This window comes from Kockiozyma suomiensis (assembly GCF_038497685.1).
Source record: "Kockiozyma suomiensis strain NRRL Y-17356 unplaced genomic scaffold V2V93scaffold_9, whole genome shotgun sequence".
Lineage (NCBI taxonomy): Eukaryota > Fungi > Ascomycota > Lipomycetes > Lipomycetales > Lipomycetaceae > Kockiozyma > Kockiozyma suomiensis.
Genome location: NW_027117672.1, coordinates 720018 through 743630, shown reverse-complemented (window position 1 = coordinate 743630; position 23613 = coordinate 720018). Strand labels below are relative to the sequence as shown.

The window sequence follows — 23613 nt, the reverse complement described above, 5'->3', positions numbered from 1 at the left end:
TATTACAAAACCTATTCTGTTTTATAAAAGAGAAAAGAAGTCTTAAATGGCATTTATCAGTTTAAAGCCCTATAGAGACATCCACATAGAGAGGGCGGTGGTTCGACATATGATACTCGGTATCAAAAAAGTTCTCTCCGACTCTGTACCGCTTTGCAATCCTACGCATTGGAGGAGTCATTAAATTTATATAAAAAAACGTAGTCAAAAGTAGGGATATTAAAACATACCATCCACCGTTCGATCCTCCGAGAGCAAACGAAGTGCGCTCATAGTACGAGAAATCGGAAGGCTCAGTCCACCCGGTGACAGTAGAATGATGACCCGAGCGCATATCTGCATCAGTTTCCTCTGCCAAATCCAAGAAATAAAACGAGCTCTTGATAGCCGAGCTGAAAGTGCTCGAGAATGTGGCGTTAATGCTCACGATATCAGAGTGTCCAGTCGCAATCTCGTACGCGTCATCGCTTGACGAATCGGGTTCGGTGTTTAGACAACCGAGAAGAAAAACGGGAGCATCCGTGTTATACGCCTCGTAAGCTGCGCGGTATCTGATCAATGAAGCGCCGAGCTCACGAGCTGCGTCCGAAACGTCATCCATATGAGTAGAGAAGACGGTAAAAATGGCCGATTCGTCGGCAACAAGTTTAAACTTGCCGCGGGTGGCCATGCGGATCGAACCCGCTCCAGAATACTTTGAAGGCTCAGAGGGTGTATCTGAAAGCCAGAAATGATCACTGTCAATCTCGGTGATGTAGACTGTGTTGTAGAAAATGACTTGCCATTCACCTGCGCTGACACCGTCGTCGCGACCAACGCCGACGTAAGACCAGTCTGAGCCTAGCAATGTGGACAAGTCGCTTATCTGGCGAGTAAGTCCACCTTGAGCTGCTGTAACAAGCCAGAGAAACCCATGAAGTCAGCATACTCTCAACGCATTACAGTTGCAAAAAAAAAAGCTAAGAAAACAACCTACCAAAGATCTGGACTTTATTGAAAAGAATCTCGTTTGCAAGCGCAATACGGCGAGTAGACCAAGCTACTTCCTTATAATCGTTATAGTAAGATCCCGTCAGGTCTTCATCAGAAGGAATACTTGAATTAAGACCGGCGATAGTTTGAGCGACCGAAATGGAATCTGGCTTCGAGTCGAGACGGATAGCCCAAGTGAGCATACGCAAGTCCGAGACCGAAGCTGCGGCAAACGAGAGCAGCCCAAACAGCGTGACAAAGATTAGGTACTTCATCCTTTTGATCAGAACACAAAGAATAAAGTGACAAAGCGCCAGAGACAAAAGAGCTCGAGAAAACTGAGATATCTCACTTTCTATGAACACAGACGCAGCAGAAAGGGTATACTATATAGCCGGTAAACTCCCCCTCTCTCCTTCTTTCTTAGTTCCACGTACACGCTTCGACCAGTTAGCTATCTTCAGACATTCCAGCCAAGCGAATGTGCGACCAGTAGCCAGAAACGAATGGGGAACAGTAGCGCGAGTGCTCGGATACTGTTGTGTTGTGAGTGTCGGTTTCGTCAAATCAGCGACAGCACGTGGGTATGTATCTCTTTTGCTAGACCTTGCTTTAACTATCTAGACTGCTTTTGATGCATTAACCATTTTTATGTCTTTGGTCTACGTGAAAAAAATTATTGGTCCAGTCCTTTGAGCCCAGATCTCGACAGCTTATCAAGATTATTATCCTTTTCAAGCCTTATTCACTGAACATTGTACATATGCAAAAAAGCACTCAGGTAGACAAAATCACACTACCTGTCAGTAAATTATCTGCCCCAGCTCAAAGGCTGTATTTTATTTGCACCAACCCTGGTGTCTTGTTTTCTTAATGTTCTATTCTTCGTCGTAATTGACGCACGTGTTTCATGCTTGTGAGGTTAAAAGGTTAGGGTAGAGCTAAGAGGAGAATGTAATTCTCAAATTATAACCAACTAGTCGAGGTTTATATATGATATTTATTAGTTGGAATAGAACGACTTCATTAGAGATTTCAGATTTGAGATTTTTGTTCTTCACATGTATGTATGTACAACTCTACATATTCCGCAATCCTAACTTTCTGCACCCTAAACTTCACTCTCGTCAACTTTCTCGACTTCCACCTCAGAAGCCTTCTTTCCCTTCTTACCGCCAAACTTTGGCAGGCTCCACTTGGCCTCTCTAAAGATGTAATACCCAATAAACAGAAACGCAACATTAAACAATATAAACGCGCACTCTAATCCCACATTTCGCCATCGTTGTCCATAACTGACGCCAACAGTACTCAAATATTGATCTCCGACAGTCCACTTGCAATATTGACAATCGGCCGTCGCATTTGGATTATTAATGTATCCCCCCGCGCCAACGGCAAAGTCTCCGGCATATTGGTAGCAAGTCAGTCCATCAGGAGGACTGAAAATATTATACTCATTTTCCTTGCATGTCACTTTGCCGTCATGCAGAACGTCGCCGAGTAGAGATTGCAGGAAATACGTGAATGCTGCGTTGATGAGTTAGTATACTAAATTAATAAAAGGAGCAAAACCAAAAAAAGCAAACTTACGCGAAATGCGGTACATGAACTTCCAGAAATGAGGAAATAAAGAAAACGGCTGGAAAATACCGGCAAAGGTCAAAATCATACCAAATAAGACTGAGGTAGCAATATTGGCTGTCGCGGCATCCGGTACAAAAGTAGTGAGTGCCAAACCAAAGGTGGTCCAGAACGTAGTAAACAATAAACAGTAGACGAACCAAAAGTATCCGGCGCGCGCAGCGGATCGATCATAATCGATTGTAAAGTATGTGATACAGTACATAACTGTTGCAAACGAGATATTGTAGGGCAACTCTGCAGCCAATTGCGCCAATTGCAGTACGCTCCAGTGATATGTGTTCGAAGCAGCTTCACGAACTTCATAAAGTTCTCTGATTTCAATTGCGCGAGGCTGCATCTGGTTCATCAGCGGCGCAGACATCACCATTGGTAAAAAGACCGAGAAAATGAGATTCTGTACGCCCTGTACAGAAAATTTTGACTTCCAAAACGAAAATCCAATAAATAAGGCACCAACAGTAAACAGCATCAACTTTGCCATGATATAGCTGGGAGACCGCCAGTACATTTGGTACGTACGAATACACACAGCGCGCGCTTGCGTGAACCACGAAGCCGCGTAACGGCCAGTGTACTCGCCACTGACGTCCTTGGCAGGCATCACGCTAAGCTCGGCATGCAACTCTTCAATCTCACGCGTCACATTAGCGAAATTTGGCGACTGACGCCAGACATCGTACCAGTCGCGGTCCACGGCCGCTGTGGCGCCAGCACCAATGCAGTTAAGAATGTACTCTGCTGGATTCTCGTCATGCTCGCATTTAGGTGCTCCTTGTCCTTCGAAATAATTAATGACTGTGCGTGAGTTGCTTCCAATCTCTCCAAAGTAGACTGTCTGGCCTCCTTTCTTCAATAAGAGCAGCTTATCAAACTGTTCAAAAAGCGTGGCAGAAGGCTGATGGATCGTGCACAGAATAGACTGACCCGCGTTGGCAAGCTTACGGAGCAACTGCACCACAGCCCAGGCCGACTGCGAATCAAGACCCGAGGTAGGCTCGTCAAGAAAGAGAAGCAAAGACGGTTTCGAAGCAAGCTCAACGCCGACTGACAATTTCTTGCGCTGCTCGACGTTCAGTCCACTACCCGGGCTGCCAACGATAGCTTCTGCGTAGGCTTCCATACCCAGCATTTCAATCACAGTTTCGACGTATTCGTATTTTTCCTTGATAGGAACAGTCTGGGGTTGACGGAGTAAGGCCGCAAATCGGAGCGCCTCGCGAACAGTAGACTCGGGAACGTGCAAGTCCTGCTGCTGCACATATCCAGTGCGACGCTTAAATCCAGTAGTAAGAGCCTTGCCATCAACAAGCATATCTCCGGTAATCACACCGACGTTGAGGCGTTGAGCTAGAGCGTTGAGAAGAGTCGTTTTACCGGCTCCGGACTCACCCATGAGCGCAGTCAATGTACCGGGCTTGGTATATCCCTGCACATCACACAAAAGCTGACGATGCTCGCCGCCGTCAAGAGTGACGGTATAGTTGACATGTTGCCAAGAGAATATCTCGTTCATTCGAAGCGCAGTATTCACTCTCGAAGGTAATTTGCCAAGCAAGGCGTCGTCGTCAATCACGTTCTGATCCGACACCGAAGACGACCCGCTTTCGTCCTTCTCATCAACAGTGACGACGGCAGTCGAGTCATCTTCACGATTCTTGAGTTGCTCCTTGTCAGGCACGTGGCCACGCTTGAAAATCAAAACGTCGCCTTGAGTGCCGCTAAGTCTGCTAATTTCAGTACCAACTGCGTACAAAATCACAAATGCAAGAGCAAATACGATAAGAATTCCAAAGTTTCGCCATGCATGAGACCATCGGTACTGGAGAGCATCACCGATATAGTCGTCACCAAGCACATAATCTTTGCCAGGTCTCGATCCGGCTGTCGCACAAACTTTGTATTCGAGCGAGACATTATCAAAGTCAGGGCCTTGAGGAACCAAAACCTCTTCACAGCTATACTTTGATCCATGGAATTCATTAGCCATTAGATTCTCGAAGCTGTATGCCAGAGGATTAATGCGAGTCAACCAGCTGAACCAGACTTTCATAAGAGGACGCGGGATTAACTAGAATAAATCGCTGTCAGTATAATTATATATACAGTCTTTATAGTAAATAAACGATTAAAAAAAGGCACGTACATATCCAGCGTATATGAAGACGATAATCAGAGTGAATCCAGCAAAAGCGTTAGCAATTTCCAGCGAAGGAGAGAAAGAGCTAATCATCTGATAAAACGCCGTCATTGTGAAAGTCGTCAGGTTTACCATTAGGTAAAGGAAAAAAAATTGTCCCGGAGTGCGATTAAGATCAGTAAGAAAATAGAGAATTAAAACGAATACGGTGATCGAGGCTGTTTTTACTGGCATTGAAGTGGCGATATTAGCGATAGCTTCAGCTCCGGGGTGGTAGAATGCGTATCGACGCTGCTTGTCAATAATTTTTCTCTGCGGATATAGCAATGCCATTTCTGCAATAGAATTGAGAGTGAAGAAAAGAACAGAGAAGAAAAGCACACCACCTCTGGAGAAGGAGCCGGCGTATGTGTGGGGGATTTTGTAGAAGAGAGAGCCGGTGATTAGAGACTGAACTAGACAGGCCATAAGGTTGGTGATGATAAAAGGCAAGTTTCCTTTCTGACTATGAAATCCGCGACGGATAAGAACACGCAACTGCTGAGGGAATGAGAGCACATAAGGCGAGTTATGGCGCTTCAAAAATTTAGAGCGCTCTTGCGAGACAGAGTCATTGAGAAGTCTCAGGTTTTCGTCCGCGTTTGTGGATGCCCTGTTCGCCGCAATTTCGTCCAGAAGTTGACGATATTCAGGTGAATTGTGCCAGTAAGTTTCAAATTCTTCGGCAGTAGTAGGAGCCTTGTCTCGTGCATCTGAGCGTAAGAAACGTCCAGCGGGATCAGTGACAGCTGTCAAAAATTCACTGTTTTTTATTAATAAAGAGTCAGTAGTGTAATGTCAAAATTCGCCAAAAAAAAAAAAAAACACAAAACATACGCCGTAGTCTGACGAGGCGGACAGTAGTATCCCATGCGTTCAAAATACGCTTTAGCTTCGTCGATGGGGCCAAAGTAAACTTGACGGCCAAGATAAAGAACGGTTACCTTATCAAAGAGTCTGTAAATGTTTTCTCCAGCCTGGTAAATCGCAATAATCGCCGTATTTTTGAGCAAATTTGTAGTCGTACGAATAGTCTGCGCGTACTCAAGTGCAGTAGACGCGTCAAGACCACGCGTAGAGTTATCCCAGCACACGAGACTGGCTCTTCCAGCCAATACCTCGGCCAAGGAGACACGTTTGCGTTCACCACCCGATACACCGCGCACAAAGTCATTGCCGACGGGAGTGTGGTAAGTGTGCTTGAGGCCGAAGACGGTCGCCAGAGTGTCGCGCACGTCTGCAACATATTGCGCGCGTGAAATATCGCCAGCGCGCGCCTGCGGCGCTTTGATGTCAGCGGCAAAAGACAAGGTTTGGTCAACATTTAATGTTGGAAAGTGGTCGTCAGCTGAGTCATTAGGGTTAGCGCCATTGTCTTATTAGTAGTAAACAATGGAGGGCTATTAAAACTTACTTTCGGCATTGTAAATGAGGTCGCCACGGAAGCGTGCCTTCATGGTCTTTTGATCAATGCCATCGTAGAGAAGCTCGCCATCGACGCTGACGAAGGACTCGGTCTCGCCAGCAATTGTGCGCAATAAAGTCGAGCAGCCGGATCCTGGTCTGCCGAGGACGAGGAGCATTTCACCCTTGCTGACGGCACCATTGAAGTCTTGGATAATATTGCGATAGTTCTTCGTACGCGCTTCACGAAAAGTCTGGCGGAGGCGGAAGGGCATGGTGAGAAGCTCACCAAGCGTGAAGAGGCTGGTGGTAGCCATGTCGACGCCGCGGACAGTGAGGCCACTGAAGGAGACACCGAAGGCACGATCGATGATACCGGAGGACTTGCCTGCGTGCAGCTGGCGACGCAGAACGGCCTCAAGTTTAAAGTCCTCATCCGAGAGGCCAATTTCTGACTGTGCAGCCGTGCGCGTTGAGACGACACGGGAAAGGGCCGCGAGATGAGCCTGATCGACGCTGTGCAGGCTGCGACGATCCATGGCCGCGAGGTCGACATCCGACTGGGACTCTATGTCTATGGCGGACATTCTGATGACAGATACAGAGACAGAATCACAAGAATGGAAAGAGGGTAGTTAGAGTGTAGAAAGGAGGCGTATCACGAGAATGATATAAAGATATATGGCCTGCGGAATCGGAGGCACTCGTCTGTCCGCGGCGCCGTGAGTCGGGCTTTGTTACTCCGACTGACAGCCGCACCGCGGTTCGGGCCGGGCATTCTGGGGCCGGACGGGCCACTACAACTCCTGCGTTGAACGAGATCTAGCAGTTTACGTACAAGGAAAATTCAGAAATAGCAAAGACCAAAAATAAGTATAATGCAGCGATGACAAGCAGGGGAGGTGTAGAAAGAAGAGGGAGAGGAGAGGAGGTAGCTGAAACTGATTAGTCTTAACTTGAGCTCTTACTTTACGAATGTGTTTAGTGTCTGCCGTATATAATCAGCCGCTAACACAATACTGGCAAAATATAGATAGTAGAGAGTATGGAAATAACAAATACAATGTCCTATGTCCGCTTACATGCGCCGTTATCGCTTATGATGTTGCTTACAATCCTGCTGACACTGTCTTGTCATATTCTTTCGGTTATGCGCAAGAATGAGCAATATTCTGTCACAATGGGTTGTGCCAAAAAACCTTATCCGATAACATAATCATATTGCAAATGTTATGTCATTGTTGATAACATAACATTTGTTGTAAAGATGAGTAAGCAAGATTGCCGCTCACCCGGGTGACAGAGTAAAGTAAAGGTGGTGTGGTTGTTGACGTCATATGCCATTGCTTAAATTAGAGTTCAAAAAGAAGGTTCGAGCATCATCGTGCATATTCTCCGGTTTATGCCTAATGATATAAATCGGCGGCCTCATCAACTTGACTGCCTTCTTTTCTCTCATCACAAACACATACATTTACATTAATCAATGGCTTCAGATATGCAATTTACTGACAAGGCGGCCGCGTTGCTGCAAGAATCTGCGCGGATCGCCTCGGAATATAGTCACCCGCAGCTCTCGCCGCTGCACTTCATCGCGGCCATGGCTTTGCCGGAGGCAGACGGCAGTCCTTCCTACCTGCGAGTCGTCATCGAAAAGGCACGCTATGAATGGGCCCCGCTAGAGAGACTTATCAATAAACATGTATGTTTTTCCCTTCTTCTTTTTTCTTTTTTCATGTTTCTCTCGATAAAATTATACTAACTTGTGCTCTTTAGATTGTGAGAATACCGGCTCAGAGTCCGGCACCAGACCAGGTTCTGCCTTCTCCCGCCGCTGCTAAAGTACTGCAAGCTGCCAGCAAATTTAGCAAATCACAAAAGGACTCCTTTATCGGTCAAGATCACTTCCTTCTGGCGCTGCTAGAAGACCGATCGGTGCAGGATCTACTCAAAGAAGGCAGCATGCGCGCAGAAAACATTAGCAACGCAGTGCAGAATCTTCGTGGAAACAAGCGCATCGATTCTCGTACCGCAGACACATCTCAAGAGTTTGAATTCTTAAAGAAATACGCCACCGATCTCACTGAGCTTGCTCGCGAAGGTAAGCTTGATCCGGTCATTGGTCGAGAAGAAGAGATCAGACGATGCATCCGCGTTCTTTCGCGGCGAATGAAATCCAACCCCTGCTTACTTGGTGATCCCGGTGTCGGAAAGACAAGTGTCGTCGAGGGTGTCGCTCAGCGCATCATTGACGGCGACGTACCTTCAGTACTTGCCGGATGCAAGCTTATGTCTCTTGATCTTGGCGCTCTGAAGGCTGGTGCAAAGTACCAGGGTGACTTTGAAGAACGAATCAAGGGCGTGTTGAAGGAGATTGAGGATTCAAAGGATATGATCATCCTGTTTGTTGACGAGATCCACATGCTCATGGGCGATGGCAAGAGTGACGCCGCCAATCTTCTCAAGCCTATGCTTGCGCGTGGTCAACTTCACTGCATCGGCGCCACAACCGTCGAAGAGTACCGCAAATATATTGAGAAGGATGCCGCCTTCGAGCGTCGCTTTCAGAAAGTCGATGTTCGCGAGCCAACCACGCGCGAGACCGTTGCAATCTTGCGTGGTCTGCAAGGCAAATACGAGCTCCACCACGGTGTGCGAATTCTCGACAACGCACTAGTGGCTGCGGCTCAACTCGCTTCGCGCTATCTTACCTACCGTCGCTTGCCAGACTCGGCAGTTGATCTGATTGACGAGGCGGCGGCATCAGTGGCTGTCGCCCGTGACTCGCGCCCCGAGCAGCTCGATACTCTCGAGCGACAGCTGCAGCTTGTGCAGGTCGAAATCTCTGCACTCGAGCGCGATACTTCAGACGCGGCAAAGTCGGACAAGACGACAAACGACCGCCTTCAGTTGGCTCGTCAAAAGGCAGCCAATCTGGAAGAGGAGCTAAGGCCTTTGCGTGAACGATTCCATAACGAACGTAAAGGTCTCGAGGAGCTCAACAACCTTCGCAAGAGATTGGAAGAGCTTGAATACAAGGCTCAAGATGCTGAGCGTCGACGGGACACCGCTTCGGCAGCCGATTTGCGATACTTTGCAATTCCGGATATGAAGAAGCGGATCGAGGCACTCGAGAACGACAAGGAGACCTCAGAGCAGGCGTTGCTGGAGGATCTTGTCACTCCCGAGATCATTGCCGAGACCGTTGCTCGGCTGACGGGTATTCCAGTCAGCAAGCTGAGTCAGGCCGAGAACGTCAAGTTGATCAATATGGAGCGCGAGCTTTCTAAGCAGGTTGTCGGACAGACAGAGGCCGTGAAGGCGGTTTCGAATGCTATCAGACTTTCGCGTGCCGGTCTCTCGAATCCAAATGCGCCTAGCAGTTTTATGTTTTTGGGACTGTCAGGATCGGGCAAGACCGAGTTGGCGAAGAAGCTGGCTGGGTTTTTGTTTGCCGATGAGAAGGCAATGATTCGAATTGACTGTTCCGAGTTAGGTGACAAATGGTCGGCCTCGAAATTACTTGGTGCTGCCCCCGGATACGTTGGATACGAGGAAGGTGGTATATTGACAGAGGCGTTGCTGCGTCGGCCCTACTCTGTGCTGCTGTTTGACGAAGTTGAAAAGGCAGCGCCCGAGGTTTTGACTGTGCTTCTGCAGTTGCTTGACGATGGAATTATCCATGCATCATCGGGCAAGCTTGTGAATGCCGCCAACTGTATTGTGATTATGACTTCCAATCTCGGAGCCGAATATATTCAGGCGACGGTAACTTCGCATATCGATTCAGTCACAAAGTCGCATGTGATGGACGCCGTTCGAGCGCATTTCCGGCCAGAATTTCTAAATCGCATTTCGTCAATGGTTGTATTTAATCGGCTGTCGAAGAAAAACATCAAGAAGATTGTCGATTTACGGATCAAAGAGATTGGACAGCGTATGGAGGCGAACAACAAGAATATCACTATCACTGTCGATGAGGCGGCGAAGGATTTCCTATGCGAGCATGGATATTCTATGGATATGGGAGCGCGACCATTGAACCGGCTTATTCAGAACGAAGTGCTGAACAAGCTCGCTGTCTTGATTCTGCGGAACCAGGTGCGGGATAATGAAGAGGCGCAGGTGACGATTGCGGATGATGGAAATGGGCTGAAGGTATTGCCTAATCATGAGCAGGATATAGATATGGAGCCGATGGAGATTGATTCGGATGAAGAGCTCATGGATGAAGATTTGGATTAAACGGGGAGAATAAGCAATTGCATTTGTATATACATAATTAATTAAACTGTGCGAATATGTAATTAAAATCTCCTGAATAACTTTGCCTACAATAAGGTACACACCGTTAGTCGTTTAAAGCCAAAAGAGGCTTAGCAGAGTTAAAGAGTAAGTAGAATAAGGTTTGACTCGGAATAGTCTCGGGTCTGAGTAGGGCCTAGTTTGGCAGTTTCCGAGAGCCGAGATTAAAGCTAAACTGACGGCAGTAAACAGGCTGACATTGCACTATGGCTTATACTCGTACGGCTATCCCATCTCGGCTGCTCTCACCACAATCAAAATCATGCACCCCAAAATGTAAGCAAGTCAATGTGACTTGATTAAACAATTTATTAGTGGGCGTTGCCTGTATTTTGAAATATGCAGACTCGCCCTACTTCTCCTAATAAGCTTGAATTTTCATCATCCTCTTCTTTGTATATCTGTCTGCATCCTCGAGAGCCTATCAGATGCCAGCCACAACTCTGCCCCCGCTTGCAACCCTATCACGTACCCTCTCCTCTTGCACCTCGGATCAGGTCTTTGGATGCCTCTGCGATGAAGACTCCCGGATGGAAGGCGTCATGTGCGCCAGCTCCGCGCAGACCAATCCCGCGGAATCATCTACCAAGTCGTTGGCGTCTTCTTGAAAAACCTCGCCGCATGTGGCGTCGATATGACTACCACCAGTTTCGTTATCGTTGGTGCAATCTCCAAAGCCCTATTCCGATTCAGGCATGATTTTAAAAGGAAGTCACCCCATGGCGATCCCATTCAGAACTTCAACGGTGTAATAGACAAAGGCGAGATCTTGCTGGCAGTAGGTAGACCTCGTACTGCCGCAAGCTCAATTCTTTTGTGCACTTTTTGTATTTGGTAGGATTTTATCATTTGTGAGAATATTTCAGCCAATGTTTTTGTTGCCTAGATCTTGGATATTTATATATCACATTTCACGTATGGTAAATCTCTAAAAATCGATATTTATAATAATTTCACTGAATGGCTTTCTTTTAAGCAATCACATACGCTTTGCAGTCATCACTGTCTGATGTTTTACATAATGGTAAAGCTGCCTGCCAGAAAAAAATTAAATTTATTGTTGTTTAGTCTGCCGCCTAGTTACATATGGCTCTTTAATATTGTCTTCTTCTGTTTAGAATTTTGCTTTTTCGGGGCTGCGAAGTGGATTTTCTTCGGCTTAGGAAAAGAAGACTTTGAAAAAGACTGTAAAGGAAAGATCGAAGAGAGTGTCGTGTAAAGTGAGCCAAATACATATATAACACTTTTTCGGGTATGTTTTTATTATCATCTCTCGTCATTATATTGAAAATGATTTGTGTTCAAAAGAGAGATAAATACTGCATAGTTTTGTAAATATAGAATGACTAGAACAGACTTAAGTGTACGGAAAGAGTCACAAAAAACTAAAACAGTAAAAAAGACAAAATCTAAAAGACAAGGGTATAATAAGAAAACATCAGGCAGCCTAAATCACGCTCGGTACTCCGAGAACGGCAACAGTTCATTCTCAAGAACACGAAAACTAATATCAGATCCATTAAGGAACGAATGGGAATTCAGAAATATTTTTTTTGTGCTAATGTAACAGCTCATCACGTCAGCTGCACCTGATGCATGAGAGATTCTTGCAATTGCCAATAGATAATTTAGATATTCTGGATCTGGTAGAGGAATTCCTGATGAGAGGTGAACGCTGCCAAATGACGTTTGTGGAATTTTGCTTTTGTTGAGGTCTTCTGCCACGGCTGATTCGACGTGATATGTATATTTCTGCTTTAATAGAAGTCAGTAAGACTGGTACAGCAATCGCATGAAGAATTCTATAAGTACTCGAAGTTTTTTGCTGCTCTTACGCGCGCGGATGCCGTATACTTGTTGCACAAATCCAGGAATATGAGGTCTATCCAGCAATATCCAATTCTTGGGAGAAAGAAGGTCTTCCGGGGACAAATTCCGTGCTTTGAGCTGTTTATTTGTGAGTAGGCTTGCCATTGCGGAGAAGTGCGGCTATTGTAAAGAAAAATTGTTAACTAATAAAAGCTTGAGACATAAATGACAAAACAAAAATCTGCTAGGATGCACACATGTGTTGACAAATGTAGCGGAATGAGAGGCATCATGCGGAGGTCAGGTTGGAAGTTTCCTGCGAGTGGGAGTGTCGGTGCGCCTTTGATAACGCAGACTGGTCCATCTCGAGCGATAAGCTACCCGAAGCTGTTAAAAAAATGAATAAAAAAGAGGATGATCGTCGGTATTTTATAGTCACCTGGTTTCGCAGCTCGACAAGAGGAAGCGGACTATTTTTACCAGTCAAGACCCCATTGCAGTGATCTCTTCTTTCGCGAACTAGGCACATGAAATGTATTAAAAGCAGTTGCAGAACAGGAAATATCGAACAGAAAAGAACAGGCATACGCGGTATTAGCACCGAAGCCACAAATAAGCGAGACCAATCGCACAGCTCGGTCTGTATCTCATCAGACAGAGATACCAATTTGGCAATGTCGGAGGCGGTTGCCCAGTTTATTTCTTCTTTTGTTGTCTCTCGGGCTGGTTCAAAAAGTCAGTATTCGTGTGACTATCTATAGATCGTTGACGAGCACACCAATTTGTCTGATCTGGTGGTCTTTGAGCAAAACTGATGAGAGGAAAAGAGCCAATCTGGTAGGATCTGGGGCGTGGATGAGGATTGCTGAAATAAGACGAGGGGTGTAGATGAATAGAGAGCCAAAGAAGTGAATGCGCTTGAATGGACGATCTGAGCGGTCAGGTTCGAAGTGTTTGAAGACCGCTGTGAGGTCATGCGGTGAAAAGGATAGGACTCGCATATCTGGAAAAAAAAAGTACAAGAAATAATGAGTAATATAAAGAATAATATGAGGAATAAAAAAATAAAAATGAAAATAGAAAATAGAAAATAGAAAATACGAAGTCAGATTTAAAACTCCCAGCAAACAAACAAACAAGCTCAGCCGCGGGCAGTTGCTTCTTTCTGCCTAGCGCTCTCTCTTCTTCCTCGACCTCTGTCTTACGATACTCGTTCTTGCGATACACATTTTTTCCTCTTGAAATCCGCAATTGCTTCCCTATTTAGCTCGCAGCAGCTCCTATCCGGCGCATGGCTGGGTTCCAACTCCTTCTATTCACTTATTTGCTCGGCGGTGTCACCCTCATACCGCTTGTCCTCGCCGCCGTAGTCTACTACATATACAACTCCCTCCCCGAGGTCGACGCGCAAGGAAATGTCATCATTCCGGCGACTTCAGCCGACAAACCGTTGCCACAAAAGCAGCAAACGCCGTCGGCCTTCCCAGACTCGGATCCGCTGCTAGCCGGGACGGACACTACACCGATCGAGTCAGACGCAGACAGAGAACGGCGCGAGGCAGAAGAGCTACTCAAGTCGCTTGAATCGCAGCCGGATATCGGTGTCGACGCGTATATGACGGGCTGGCTTACTGTCTTGCGCGAGTTTTCATTTCAGCGCGTGACAGGTTCGTCGCATGACAAATCCGGGTCGATCAATGAGACTGCGTATACTTCAATCTATAAGCATCTTCTGGATCGCAAGGCTCAGAGTGCACAGGCGACCGCGCAGGTAAATGCGCAGACGCCGTCACCGGATGGGAAGCCTAAATTCAAGCCGAAACGAAGAACTCCAAACACATTCTTTGCTATATTGAGGTAGGAGTGTGCTTTTCTTTTATTAAAATTAGAATCTACGCTGACAAAGTTGAACAGGCATGGCAATCTCTTTCTATATGATAGCCCAGAGCAAATGAATGTCCAACAAGTCATCGTTCTCGCTAATCATACCGTCTCAATCTGGCCGCCAAACATCCCCGACGGACAGCTTTTTATTCGACGTCACGCAATCTGTCTTGCACCGATCCGTTCGAAATCACAACCCAGTCTTCCGCTAGATGTCGATAATCCGCCCAAGAACGCTTACTATTTATTTTCAGAAAACTGTGCAGAGAAGGAAGATTTTTATTTTGCCATTCTGCGCGCATCGAAGCGGGGGCATTCTAAAAGTGAATCAAATCACAATGGACGGCATTCTCTGCCAAAATACCCCGATCCGCTAATCGACGCTCATCCTCTACAATTTGGTGCAGATGATATCCAGCGGTTGATAAATACTATCAATTCCACGGATGCGCATCAGGAAACAATGTGGTTGAACGCCTTACTCGGTCGTATGTTTCTGGCACTTAATCAAACTAGCGTTCTGGAGAATTTTGTAAAGACAAAGATTGATACAAAGTTATCGCGAGTTAAACGGCCGTCGTTCCTAGGCGATATCACGGTCACCAAAGTTCATTGTGGAACGTCCTCGCCGTACTTGACAAATATTAATCTCAAAGAGTTTACGTAAGTAACTATTTTTTTGTTTCCGTTTGGCAAAATCTGGTTTCTAACTCCTTACAGCAAGGAGGGATCTATGACTGTGGCTGCGGATCTAAGCTATCAAGGAGACTTGAAACTCGAAATTGCCACGAAGGCGACGCTTAATTTTGGCTCACGCTTCAAAACTCGAGGTATGTCCGTTTTCAGAAAACATTTAACAGCGCAGGCTAATTTCTATAAAACTGAAGAGGTTAGCTTATTACTGCTCGTTGCATTCAAAAGTCTCGAAGGGCGTATCAACTTCACTCTCAAGCCTCCACCGTCTAACCGGTTCTGGTATTGTTTTGAGACGATGCCACAGGTACTTATATTCTATAATTATGTCTTAAGTACTTTAACTAATGTAGTAGATTAATATGGTTATTGAGCCTGTGGTCAGTTCGCGTCAAATAACTTACAGTATGGTTACTCGAGTAATCGAAAATAGAATTCTTGAGACGGTATGTATATGATATTTACAAACAGATGTATATTGAGTCTGACACTCGGTAGCTTCGCGACTCCCTGGTAGCACCATACATGGACGATCTCGCTTTCTACAATACTTCTCTTGACTTTTTCCGTGGCGGTATTTGGGACCATTCGCTTCGCCAATATGAAGTGCCTAGTACAAATGAGCAACTGCCGCTTAATGGCTCACCACCACCGCAGTTTGCAGCCGAAAATGAACACTCAGAAATCGAGTCGAATTTTGGAGTGGACGCGCGACTTAATGCAGACAATTACAGTATATCTTCTGCATTCTCGCTTGATTCGGATAAGCACAGCCTGTATGATGAGCACGCTAATATGTCGACACCGGAACTGAGGCATCGCACAAAACCTGAATTACTAGCCGATTCTGGCTCCGAGACTGACATTCATGGTCGTCGAAAGCGTGTCTCGAGTGTATTTAACCCATCAGCTCCGGCGATTGTTGGCACTGACCGCGTCAATATTGTGGTTGTTGATGGCCAGGTCGTGAGTCAGAAGGATAACGTTGTGTCCCAGTACTCTGCGTCTCCTTCGCATCGCTCGCCTAGCAGATCCAGTGCGCGTTCATCATTTTCTAAACCTGAGAGCGATAGAGCGTCGTCATTACAGCGTGCTTTGAGCGGTAGCGCTTCAAGTAGCAGTGATAACCTGAGCAGTATGGCCGACGACACGAATAGTTTAATGAGTGTAGACACCGAGCGTGGAACTACGCACTCGGATGCACACTCAGTGCGTTCATTTGGCGAACAATCTGAGCGAGCGACAATCTCAGAGTCGGTGAAGAAATGGAGTAGCAAGTATTTTGCTACCGCCAAGAAAAATGTCGCTGCCAGGATGGCTTCCAGCAATGGACTGACAAGCACGAGTAATCCAGTGTCTTTGCAAAAGGACTCTATTCAACGCAAGATCATTGAATCGAGATTAGCACATTCGGACGCTGACCTGCTACTTAATGCATCAAAGCCGCATACTTACCCGCCTGACGCACCGCCAAGTGTGGTTTCGAATCTGAATGACTCGCGAGCTGATCAAGCGGCCGAGTTTCTTGAGGGACCGTCGTCAGTTTTTGCAGATTCGCGCGCGCAGCAAGCAAAGCCACCGCAGCACTCCTATGGACCGACTAGTATGCAGATTCCTGCTAAGATTGCACCTCAGCGAGTTCCTGTTCCTCAGAGCAGGACAGCGGATGGTCTCCCGGTCTTGCAATCGATTCAGCCGCCGCCGATGTCTCCTACGCGACGCAAATTGATGGAGGAGCAAGGGCTGCCTATCGATGGCGACAGCAGTGTGCCAAATTCGAATCCGGGCTACACGCCGCCACCACCGCCTTCGAGTGTACAATATTCTGCTGCTCCGTCACAACCAAGACGGTACTCTCCTCCGGCGGCGGTGTCGCCGACGTCGAGTTCTGAACCATCATCACCAGTCGGCGGTGTTCAGCGGAAAGCTATTCCTCGTAGACCTGTGCGCAAACCTGTTGGTGGAGGTATCTCCGCTGCGATATTAGCTGCAGCTGTGGCCGATAATGAACAGCACTCCGTCTCGAATGATAGCACGGAGACATTAACTGCCGCTTCCGAAAGCACTAAGTCGCCGTCTTCGTCGTCTCCGCCGTCTCCGCCGTCTCCGCCGCCTTCACAGCAGCTAGAACCAGAACTAGCATCACAAAAGGTAGAGAAATCCTCGGAGATTCCCTCATCAAACTCTTCTCGTCAACCCCCTCTTGAAGATCATTTCGACCTTGCGCCATCTAGCTTTGCCGACTTGGTCGACGAAGGGAATAGTCTTGGACTAGGTGGATTTGATTACGGTACTGGTAGCATGTCTATGTATGCTAGTTCGCCTTCGTACTCTTCTAGCGCGGGTAGCTCGTCGTGGATGGAGCGGGGACGGAGTGGGCATGACAACTCGAGGAAAGAAACTGCCGCAATGAGTACGAGTCCTGTTGTAGCTGATCAGATTGTTGTTGGTGAAGGGTTTACGGGTGGTGGTGACGAAGAAGAATACGCGGCGGATTTGATCTCGTTTGACGATGACGGCGTGCAATCGGAGCCGCAACAACTGCAAGTACCGCAAGTGGAAGATCAACTACAAGTACCGCAAGTGGAAGATCAACTACAAGTACCACAAGAAGTGGAAGAACAGCGGCAAGTACCTCAGGAAATGCGGCAAGTAAACGGTGAAGATAGTGGCAACACCGACGAGATGGCGCCAGTCTCCGAGGAGACTACAATCGAAACGCAGAATACGGCTGATGATGCAGCGACTGCAGCGATTCCTTAGACTATTGACGACGTGGGTTGGCAGAAAAGAGAAGAGTTTAGTTGAGGAATAGATCAGTGTCAACGAAAAACTTTTATAGAATCATTGTAGATGAGTTTTTTTTCTGTCGATTACGTGAGAATGTGTGCGTTTTTTTTTTGTTTTGCGGTGATATTAGGTTTTGGCGTTGTACATTTTATTATCGAATAGTAGCAAAATACATCTACACATCAAGCCACACTCATATACGCAGAAAATTAATTTGAAATCAAAAAAAAAAAGTAGGTTTACATCTAATATACACTTCTCAAATACTCACGACAGACTACTTTCCAGAAATAGCACGACTAGTATTGACACCGCTTAATTTTTGTAAATAAGCCTGTGTAGGATTCCATCTTCTGACCGACCTTATCTCATCAGCGTTGTACCCTGGCACTCTGATATTCCAATTCCGTTCCAAATGCAACTGTACGTCTTTGACATCCAGAGTCGAAGACTTGCGATGTTTAGCGAGACGGCAACTAAATGAAGCTACAGATGTCACGAATTCGTCTGCAAGATCGAGTAGGAGTTCCTCGACGTCGCCGTCAATACTGGTGTCGCGCTCGTCGGTTTGCAAAGGGACGCCATTGACACTGCTCGTGGTGCCAATTATATCTTTGACAAGCTCACTTAGTTTGCGTTTCGATAGGACGCGCTGGGCGCCATTACTGCTGAGGTCGAATGTAGGCGGCTTCGTGATGGCTGGGCCAGTGAGCATCGGCGAGCTTGCTGCGTGTCCGCCGGAGAGCGATGGACGCGAAGGTTTGACGGACACAGGAGTGGGCTGCTTCATTGAGAGAGTATTGGGGATTGGCATGTGCTGAATCATGCTAGCGGTAGGGTTGATAATGTTCTGGCCGAGAGGAAGTTGTTGCGAGACAGCAGGCCGCGCTGAGGGACCCGTTGCCGCGGCAGCGGCGGCTGCTTGTACTCCGCTGGGCGCTACGCCAGGCATTGCAGGTTGACCCATTTGTGAGACTTGCTGTTGCACTTGGGAAGACTGCTGCTGCTGCTGCTGCTGCTGCTGTTGTTGCTGTTGTTGTTGCTGTTGTTGCTGCTGCTGTTGTTGTTGTTGTTGTTGTTGTTGTTGCTGCTGCTGCTGTTGTTGTTGTTGAGCGACCATGCGCTGTGGTGTCGAGATGGGGCGTGCCATAGGCGATCCCTGTGGACCTACTTTTGCCGCGGCCATAGCAGCAGGATTTGGAATCTGGCCTAGAGAGTTTGCTTGCGGCCGAGGGCTGATGTTTGTAGCGGGAGATCCGGAAGCACGAATCGCTTGCGCACGCGGGACGGCCCCAGGGATGTTGTTTCCTTGTATCATTGGTGACTGCATGCCTCCTTGGGGAGATCCTGCTCGGGCTGCAACAGCAGCAGCCTGAGCCTGTAGTCGTTGCTGCTGCTGCTGCTGCTCTTGTTGTTGGCGGAGCTGTTGCTGCTGGAGCTGCTGACGAGCGAGGGCCTGTTGAGCGGGAGTCATCTGCGGCTGACCAGGCATTATCTGCTTATTTGGTTGCAAGCTTTGAGGCATTTGGAACTGCGATTGCGAGGCCTGCATGTTGGTAGCTTTCATTGCCTGCTGCGGTTGCTGCGATTGCTGTGCCTGTTGCTGAGGTGTCAGACGATTAGCGTTCTGGGCTGCGCGCATATTGGTCAGATTCTGTTGATTAGGCGTCTGCTGCATTTGCATTGGCGAATTCATCTACAAGGAGTTAGAAATAATATTTCCAAAATAAGTGCGAGAACAGACATACCTGTCCAGGGATTTGACCCATTTGTGTTTGTTGCGGCAAAACGTTAGGTCGCTGGCCCATATTGCCCGAAACATTTATGCCCTGCTGACCCTGCTGCTGTTGTGTAGCATTCATACGAATCTGCTGGATCTGCTGCGCAAGATCGTTGGCATTTGCAACATAATGCTCTCGCTTGGCGGTCAACTCGCGCACTGTCTGCTCAACTTTGGCACGTTCTTCTCCTTGTAACTGTGGATTGCTGCTGAGTTGTCTCTCGAGATTTGTAATTTGATTGTGGAATCCGACAATATACTTGTTGATTTGGTCGAGCTGGTTGCGACGTATAGTCTGTTGTTCGGCGGGAGACATCTGTGCAAACTGGGCTTGCTTAGCAGCGTGTTGGCTGCGAAGCAACTGCTGCTGACGAGCTGCGACTGCCGCATTGTTCGCCATTGGCATTCCTTGTTGAGGCTGCTGCTGAGGTTGTTGCTGGGGTGCCATGGGTGAGGAGCCCTGCTGTTGTAACATGCGCTGACCCATCACCGGTGTCAATCGCTGTGGTGGTTGCTGGCCAACAATCTGAGCCTGCCTTTGCGCTTGCTGTTGCTGTGATTGTGGCTGTTGCTGTTGTTGCTGTTGTTGCTGCAGCAGCTGCGGGTTATTAGCCGCGTTGGCTGACCGTAGTTGATTAGCGAGCTCTCTGATCGTTGCGGCACGAACAAGCGCTTGCTGACCTTCAGGAGTGTCTCTACCAAACTGCTGCGCCTGACGCATGAGCAGCTGATAGTTCTGCGATAGCTTTGCCATTTGCTCTTGGATCGTGAGTTGCTGTGGGTTACCCGACGCGCCTCCGGTGGGTCTGATCTGAACCGGTCTATTCATCATCTGGGGTGTCACGCGCTGCTGCTGCTGATTCATATAAGGCATCTGCTGCGAGATAGCGGGGGTGCCTTGGCCTGGTACCGGAGGCGACGAGTTTTGCCCGTCATTAGACATTGTGACGGAGTGATTGAGGTTACAGCTGAGCTTCTGCCGTCGATAGTAAGTCTGATGGTATTCAGCGATAAAATACTCTTATTTTTTTTTTGCAAAAATGCCTTGTAAATAGACTATAGAACAAGCTGAATGCGGATAGAATGCTATTGTCGATAGTTGCAAGAGAAACAGTGTCAGAGACTCCGGAGTGCGCGGGTGTCATCCCAAATAGCACGTGACCTATTGCTCATATTACAGTGGCTCTCTTGCTGAACGAGACAAATCTTGTTGATAAATACTCTATAGATAAAACATAGAAATAGATCATAGATAATGACAGTTACAGAACCTACTCCGGTAACTGTTCTTACTGGGTTTGTTGGTAAGCGTGCCTCTATCTTTTTTCAAGAACAATGCTGATATGAAATGAGCAGGAGCCGGGAAGACTACCCTCGCAATATGTATGTGATTTACTCATGATTCCTAATATTCAAAATTAATTTAAACCAGCTTTGCTAAAGAGGCTGCCGTCAAATTACAAGGTTGCTATACTAAAAAATGAATACGGTGACGTTAAGGGTAGCTATCTGTGTCGGTTCATTCAATATCTACAGGTCGTCTAACTTAGATGTACAGTTGACTCAGAGCTAGCAGCACAAAGCACGGACACATTAGCAGGCGTACAAGAGATGCTCAATGGCTGCCTGTGCTGCGTAATGACCGGCAAGATGCGCGACGCGATAGTCGAGATTCAACAAAAGTACTCGCCTGATCGCATCTTGATCGAGACTTCGGGCAGTGCCTTTCCGGCAGCAATCTCTATCCAGCTACGAGATTTGGCGCGGGAACTGTCTTCGACGGATGGGTGTGGTCCGGGTATTAGACTTGATGGAATTGTGAATGTAATCGATGTAGAGAACTTTGCAGGGTATGCGGACACGTCAAAATCGGCGGCATTGCAGGCGCAGTACACTGATCTTCTTGTCTTCAACAAATGGGAGCATGTGGATGAGCGACAGTTTGATCTTGTATGGGACCGCGTGAATGATTTGAATACGGATACTCCGAAACTTAAGAGCGATCGCGGTGCGATTCCGTGGCAGGCAATCATGGGACTCGACTCGAAGTTAGGTCTCGGGCTGGTTCGCGAAGATAAGCACTCTCATAATGGACATTCACATGAGAATGATGGTGAGCACATGTCTGAGATTGAAACATTGACGGTGAGGATTTCCAAGGGCGATGGAACTGAGCTGGATAAGTTTATTGAATACCTTGATAAGGCGCCCAAAGACGAGATCTATCGCATGAAGTTCATTCTACGAACGATATCCTCAAAGTTGCCGGACTCGACAAGTAGCAACGATTCAATAAAGACATTTATCCTAAACTGGGCTTTTGGGCGATACGAGTTTACAGAGGTGTCTGAGGAGCGAGCGCCTTTACTACTCGAAGAGTCTTTAGCCGGGCTGGGTACTGTGATGGTTGGAAGAGGCGATGGTCGTATGTTCAAAAAGCGGTTGAGTTCCGGCATTTTGGGGCAGAGTGCTTCTGTAGAGATGTCTTGATTTAGTTTATACTCTTGTTTATACAATATAATCGATATATGAATAATACTACAATGATAAACTAGAGCATCAACTAAGGTTTGCCTTCTTATCGCAGCGCGGCTCATTCTGCGTTCATCTGCCCGTCTCTGTTCAAAGCAACCACGAAGTGCGCTTCATAACACAGAATGAGTCTCATCTGGCAGGCAATTACAGAGGTATATCCGCCCGGTCCGACTCTGACCGAAAAGGATCTACCCGATCTCACGGGAAAGGTATATAAAATAGCTGTTTAGTTCAAGTCAGTTCTCGCATATATTCCTAACTCTGAACTCATCAGAAATACTTTGTCACTGGCGGCACAGCTGGGATCGGGCTTGAACTTGTGCGCATTTTGTTTTGGAAAAATGCGACAGTGTATGTCGCTGCTCGCGATGCTGATCTATTCCGTGAAGTAAGTGAGCGGATAATGGATGCACCCGCCAAATTCACGAAGGCGCCCACTCTCGGCCGACTTGAGCTCGTGCTTCTTGATCTTGCCGATTTGACGACAATCAAGCCTGCGGTAGAGGAATTGTTGAGCAAGACAAAAACTCTCGATTCGGTGTGGTATAATGCTGGTGTGATGGAGCCGCCTGAGGGATCAAAGACTGTGCAGAGATACGAGCTACAATGGGGAGTCAACGTCGTCGGACACTACGTCCTTAACCGATACTTGACTCCGCTTGTTATTGAGAGCGCAAAGACAGCTACGGCAAATAGTGTGCGCGTGGTGTGGGTTGCCTCGGATGCAAACAACTTCTCGCCATCGCCGGACGGGATCAATTGGGATGATCCAAACTACGAGCATACTGAGGGCTCTCAGTTTTTAAAATATGCCCAGAGTAAGACTGGAGATATATTGCTGGCTACTGAGATGGCCGAGCAGGTTAAGGATAGCGGTGTGTTGAGTTTGGTAAGTCTTCTATCCTAGTATAGAGAAGATGCCGCGTCACTAGATTAACAATAACAGTCCCTGAATCCGGGCCATTTGAAGTCCCAGCTGTTTAGAAGTATGCCTCCATGGCGCCAAAAGCTATCGGTAAGCAGTTAACTGGTTAGCATAGTTTGATCATTTCCACTAACAAAGACCAGTCAATTTTCTCATTCGAGCCGCGTCTAGGAGCACTCACAGAGTTATTTGCAGGATTCTCACCTCAAATCACGGCTGAGAACAATGGTGCATATTTTGTTCCATGGGGAAGATTTGGATCTCCCCGAGGATCGATTGTAGAAGGTATCAAGAAGCGACAGACTGCGACTAGGCTATGGGGCACTCTTGAGAACGAGACTAGGATGTACTAGATGTGCAAGTCCTCATTATAATCATGAATAATATCAATATTATTCGCTTTTATTTTGTTTGTTTATTCATGCTTTATTTTGTAATGTAAATGGTTTCACTATCTGAGTCAAAACCTAACCTGATGAGCTCGCAAGTCTACTTCTTCCAGCACCACCTGATCATTTATTCTCAGCAAGATAAAAGAATCAAGCAGTTTTAAAATATTGATGACTCAATGTGAAATATTAGTAACAATTCATAGATTAAGACATACCGACTTCCAAGTGACTCATTCGGATTTGCTTATGTCAATAGGGTTAGGGTTGAGTTCATGGGAGTTTTAAAAAAATTAGATTTGAT

At 47.0% G+C, this 23613-nt stretch overlaps 8 protein-coding genes across 8 annotated transcripts; 4 read left to right on the top strand and 4 right to left on the bottom strand.

Moving 5' to 3' along the window:
• Window positions 1-61: 61 nt before the first annotated feature.
• V2V93DRAFT_359814 (uncharacterized protein) lies at window positions 62-1247 on the bottom strand (the record flags this gene model as incomplete). Its single annotated transcript, XM_066908106.1, has 3 exons — window positions 62-161; window positions 231-891; window positions 977-1247. The coding sequence occupies 3 exons, from the start codon at window positions 1245-1247 to the stop codon at window positions 62-64; spliced, it is 1032 nt and encodes a 343-aa protein (XP_066765142.1).
• A 658-nt stretch (window positions 1248-1905) lies between these two features.
• V2V93DRAFT_372183 (ABC-2 type transporter-domain-containing protein) lies at window positions 1906-7202 on the bottom strand. Its single transcript, XM_066910690.1, has 5 exons — window positions 6210-7202; window positions 5633-6143; window positions 4763-5558; window positions 2566-4687; window positions 1906-2502 (listed from the first exon to the last, which is right to left on the bottom strand). Exons 1-5 carry the CDS (start codon window positions 6784-6786, stop codon window positions 2084-2086), a joined length of 4425 nt encoding a protein of 1474 aa, XP_066765141.1. The 5' UTR covers window positions 6787-7202; the 3' UTR covers window positions 1906-2083.
• Window positions 7203-7666: 464 nt separating this feature from the next.
• Window positions 7667-10553, top strand: V2V93DRAFT_336992 (P-loop containing nucleoside triphosphate hydrolase protein). Its single transcript, XM_066907739.1, has 2 exons — window positions 7667-7901; window positions 7976-10553. The coding sequence occupies exons 1-2, from the start codon at window positions 7686-7688 to the stop codon at window positions 10442-10444; spliced, it is 2685 nt and encodes an 894-aa protein (XP_066765140.1). The 5' UTR covers window positions 7667-7685; the 3' UTR covers window positions 10445-10553.
• A 1403-nt stretch (window positions 10554-11956) lies between these two features.
• On the bottom strand, window positions 11957-13314 carry V2V93DRAFT_381231 (uncharacterized protein; the record flags this gene model as incomplete). The annotated part of the gene is made up of 6 exons (XM_066912097.1): window positions 11957-12256; window positions 12317-12493; window positions 12571-12690; window positions 12753-12832; window positions 12902-13036; window positions 13092-13314. 6 exons carry the CDS (start codon window positions 13312-13314, stop codon window positions 11957-11959), a joined length of 1035 nt encoding a protein of 344 aa, XP_066765139.1.
• A 150-nt stretch (window positions 13315-13464) lies between these two features.
• On the top strand, window positions 13465-17872 carry V2V93DRAFT_372171 (uncharacterized protein). Its single transcript, XM_066910689.1, has 6 exons — window positions 13465-14170; window positions 14228-14860; window positions 14918-15027; window positions 15085-15197; window positions 15247-15336; window positions 15389-17872. The coding sequence occupies exons 1-6, from the start codon at window positions 13605-13607 to the stop codon at window positions 17651-17653; spliced, it is 3777 nt and encodes a 1258-aa protein (XP_066765138.1). The 5' UTR covers window positions 13465-13604; the 3' UTR covers window positions 17654-17872.
• Window positions 17813-18737, bottom strand: V2V93DRAFT_372169 (transcription initiation factor TFIID subunit A-domain-containing protein). The gene has a single exon (XM_066910688.1). It carries the CDS (start codon window positions 18645-18647, stop codon window positions 17958-17960), a length of 690 nt encoding a protein of 229 aa, XP_066765137.1. The 5' UTR covers window positions 18648-18737; the 3' UTR covers window positions 17813-17957.
• A 1936-nt stretch (window positions 18738-20673) lies between these two features.
• Window positions 20674-22011, top strand: V2V93DRAFT_372166 (CobW/HypB/UreG, nucleotide-binding domain-containing protein). The gene is made up of 4 exons (XM_066910687.1): window positions 20674-20764; window positions 20817-20843; window positions 20893-20961; window positions 21019-22011. The coding sequence occupies exons 1-4, from the start codon at window positions 20716-20718 to the stop codon at window positions 21948-21950; spliced, it is 1077 nt and encodes a 358-aa protein (XP_066765136.1). The 5' UTR covers window positions 20674-20715; the 3' UTR covers window positions 21951-22011.
• On the top strand, window positions 22006-23613 carry V2V93DRAFT_372165 (uncharacterized protein). The gene is made up of 4 exons (XM_066910686.1): window positions 22006-22204; window positions 22270-22884; window positions 22942-23010; window positions 23064-23613. The coding sequence occupies exons 1-4, from the start codon at window positions 22118-22120 to the stop codon at window positions 23271-23273; spliced, it is 981 nt and encodes a 326-aa protein (XP_066765135.1). The 5' UTR covers window positions 22006-22117; the 3' UTR covers window positions 23274-23613.

Coding starts and splice junctions, on each gene's coding strand:
- V2V93DRAFT_372169 (XM_066910688.1), bottom strand. CDS start 18,647: ATGGGTCAACCTGCAATGCCTGGCGTAGCGCCCAGCGGAGTACAAGCA.
- V2V93DRAFT_372166 (XM_066910687.1), top strand. CDS start 20,716: ATGACAGTTACAGAACCTACTCCGGTAACTGTTCTTACTGGGTTTGTT. Junction 20,765..20,816: donor TGTTCTTACTGGGTTTGTTG/GTAAGCGTGCCT, acceptor TGAAATGAGCAG/GAGCCGGGAAGACTACCCTC. Junction 20,844..20,892: donor GAAGACTACCCTCGCAATAT/GTATGTGATTTA, acceptor AATTTAAACCAG/CTTTGCTAAAGAGGCTGCCG.
- V2V93DRAFT_372183 (XM_066910690.1), bottom strand. CDS start 6,786: ATGTCCGCCATAGACATAGAGTCCCAGTCGGATGTCGACCTCGCGGCC. Junction 6,144..6,209: donor CCTCATTTACAATGCCGAAA/GTAAGTTTTAAT, acceptor CTAATGACTCAG/CTGACGACCACTTTCCAACA. Junction 4,688..4,762: donor TCTTCATATACGCTGGATAT/GTACGTGCCTTT, acceptor GATTTATTCTAG/TTAATCCCGCGTCCTCTTAT.
- V2V93DRAFT_372165 (XM_066910686.1), top strand. CDS start 22,118: ATGAGTCTCATCTGGCAGGCAATTACAGAGGTATATCCGCCCGGTCCG. Junction 22,205..22,269: donor TACCCGATCTCACGGGAAAG/GTATATAAAATA, acceptor TGAACTCATCAG/AAATACTTTGTCACTGGCGG. Junction 23,011..23,063: donor CATGGCGCCAAAAGCTATCG/GTAAGCAGTTAA, acceptor AACAAAGACCAG/TCAATTTTCTCATTCGAGCC.
- V2V93DRAFT_372171 (XM_066910689.1), top strand. CDS start 13,605: ATGGCTGGGTTCCAACTCCTTCTATTCACTTATTTGCTCGGCGGTGTC. Junction 14,861..14,917: donor ATTAATCTCAAAGAGTTTAC/GTAAGTAACTAT, acceptor AACTCCTTACAG/CAAGGAGGGATCTATGACTG. Junction 15,028..15,084: donor CTCACGCTTCAAAACTCGAG/GTATGTCCGTTT, acceptor ATAAAACTGAAG/AGGTTAGCTTATTACTGCTC.
- V2V93DRAFT_336992 (XM_066907739.1), top strand. CDS start 7,686: ATGGCTTCAGATATGCAATTTACTGACAAGGCGGCCGCGTTGCTGCAA. Junction 7,902..7,975: donor AGAGACTTATCAATAAACAT/GTATGTTTTTCC, acceptor TGTGCTCTTTAG/ATTGTGAGAATACCGGCTCA.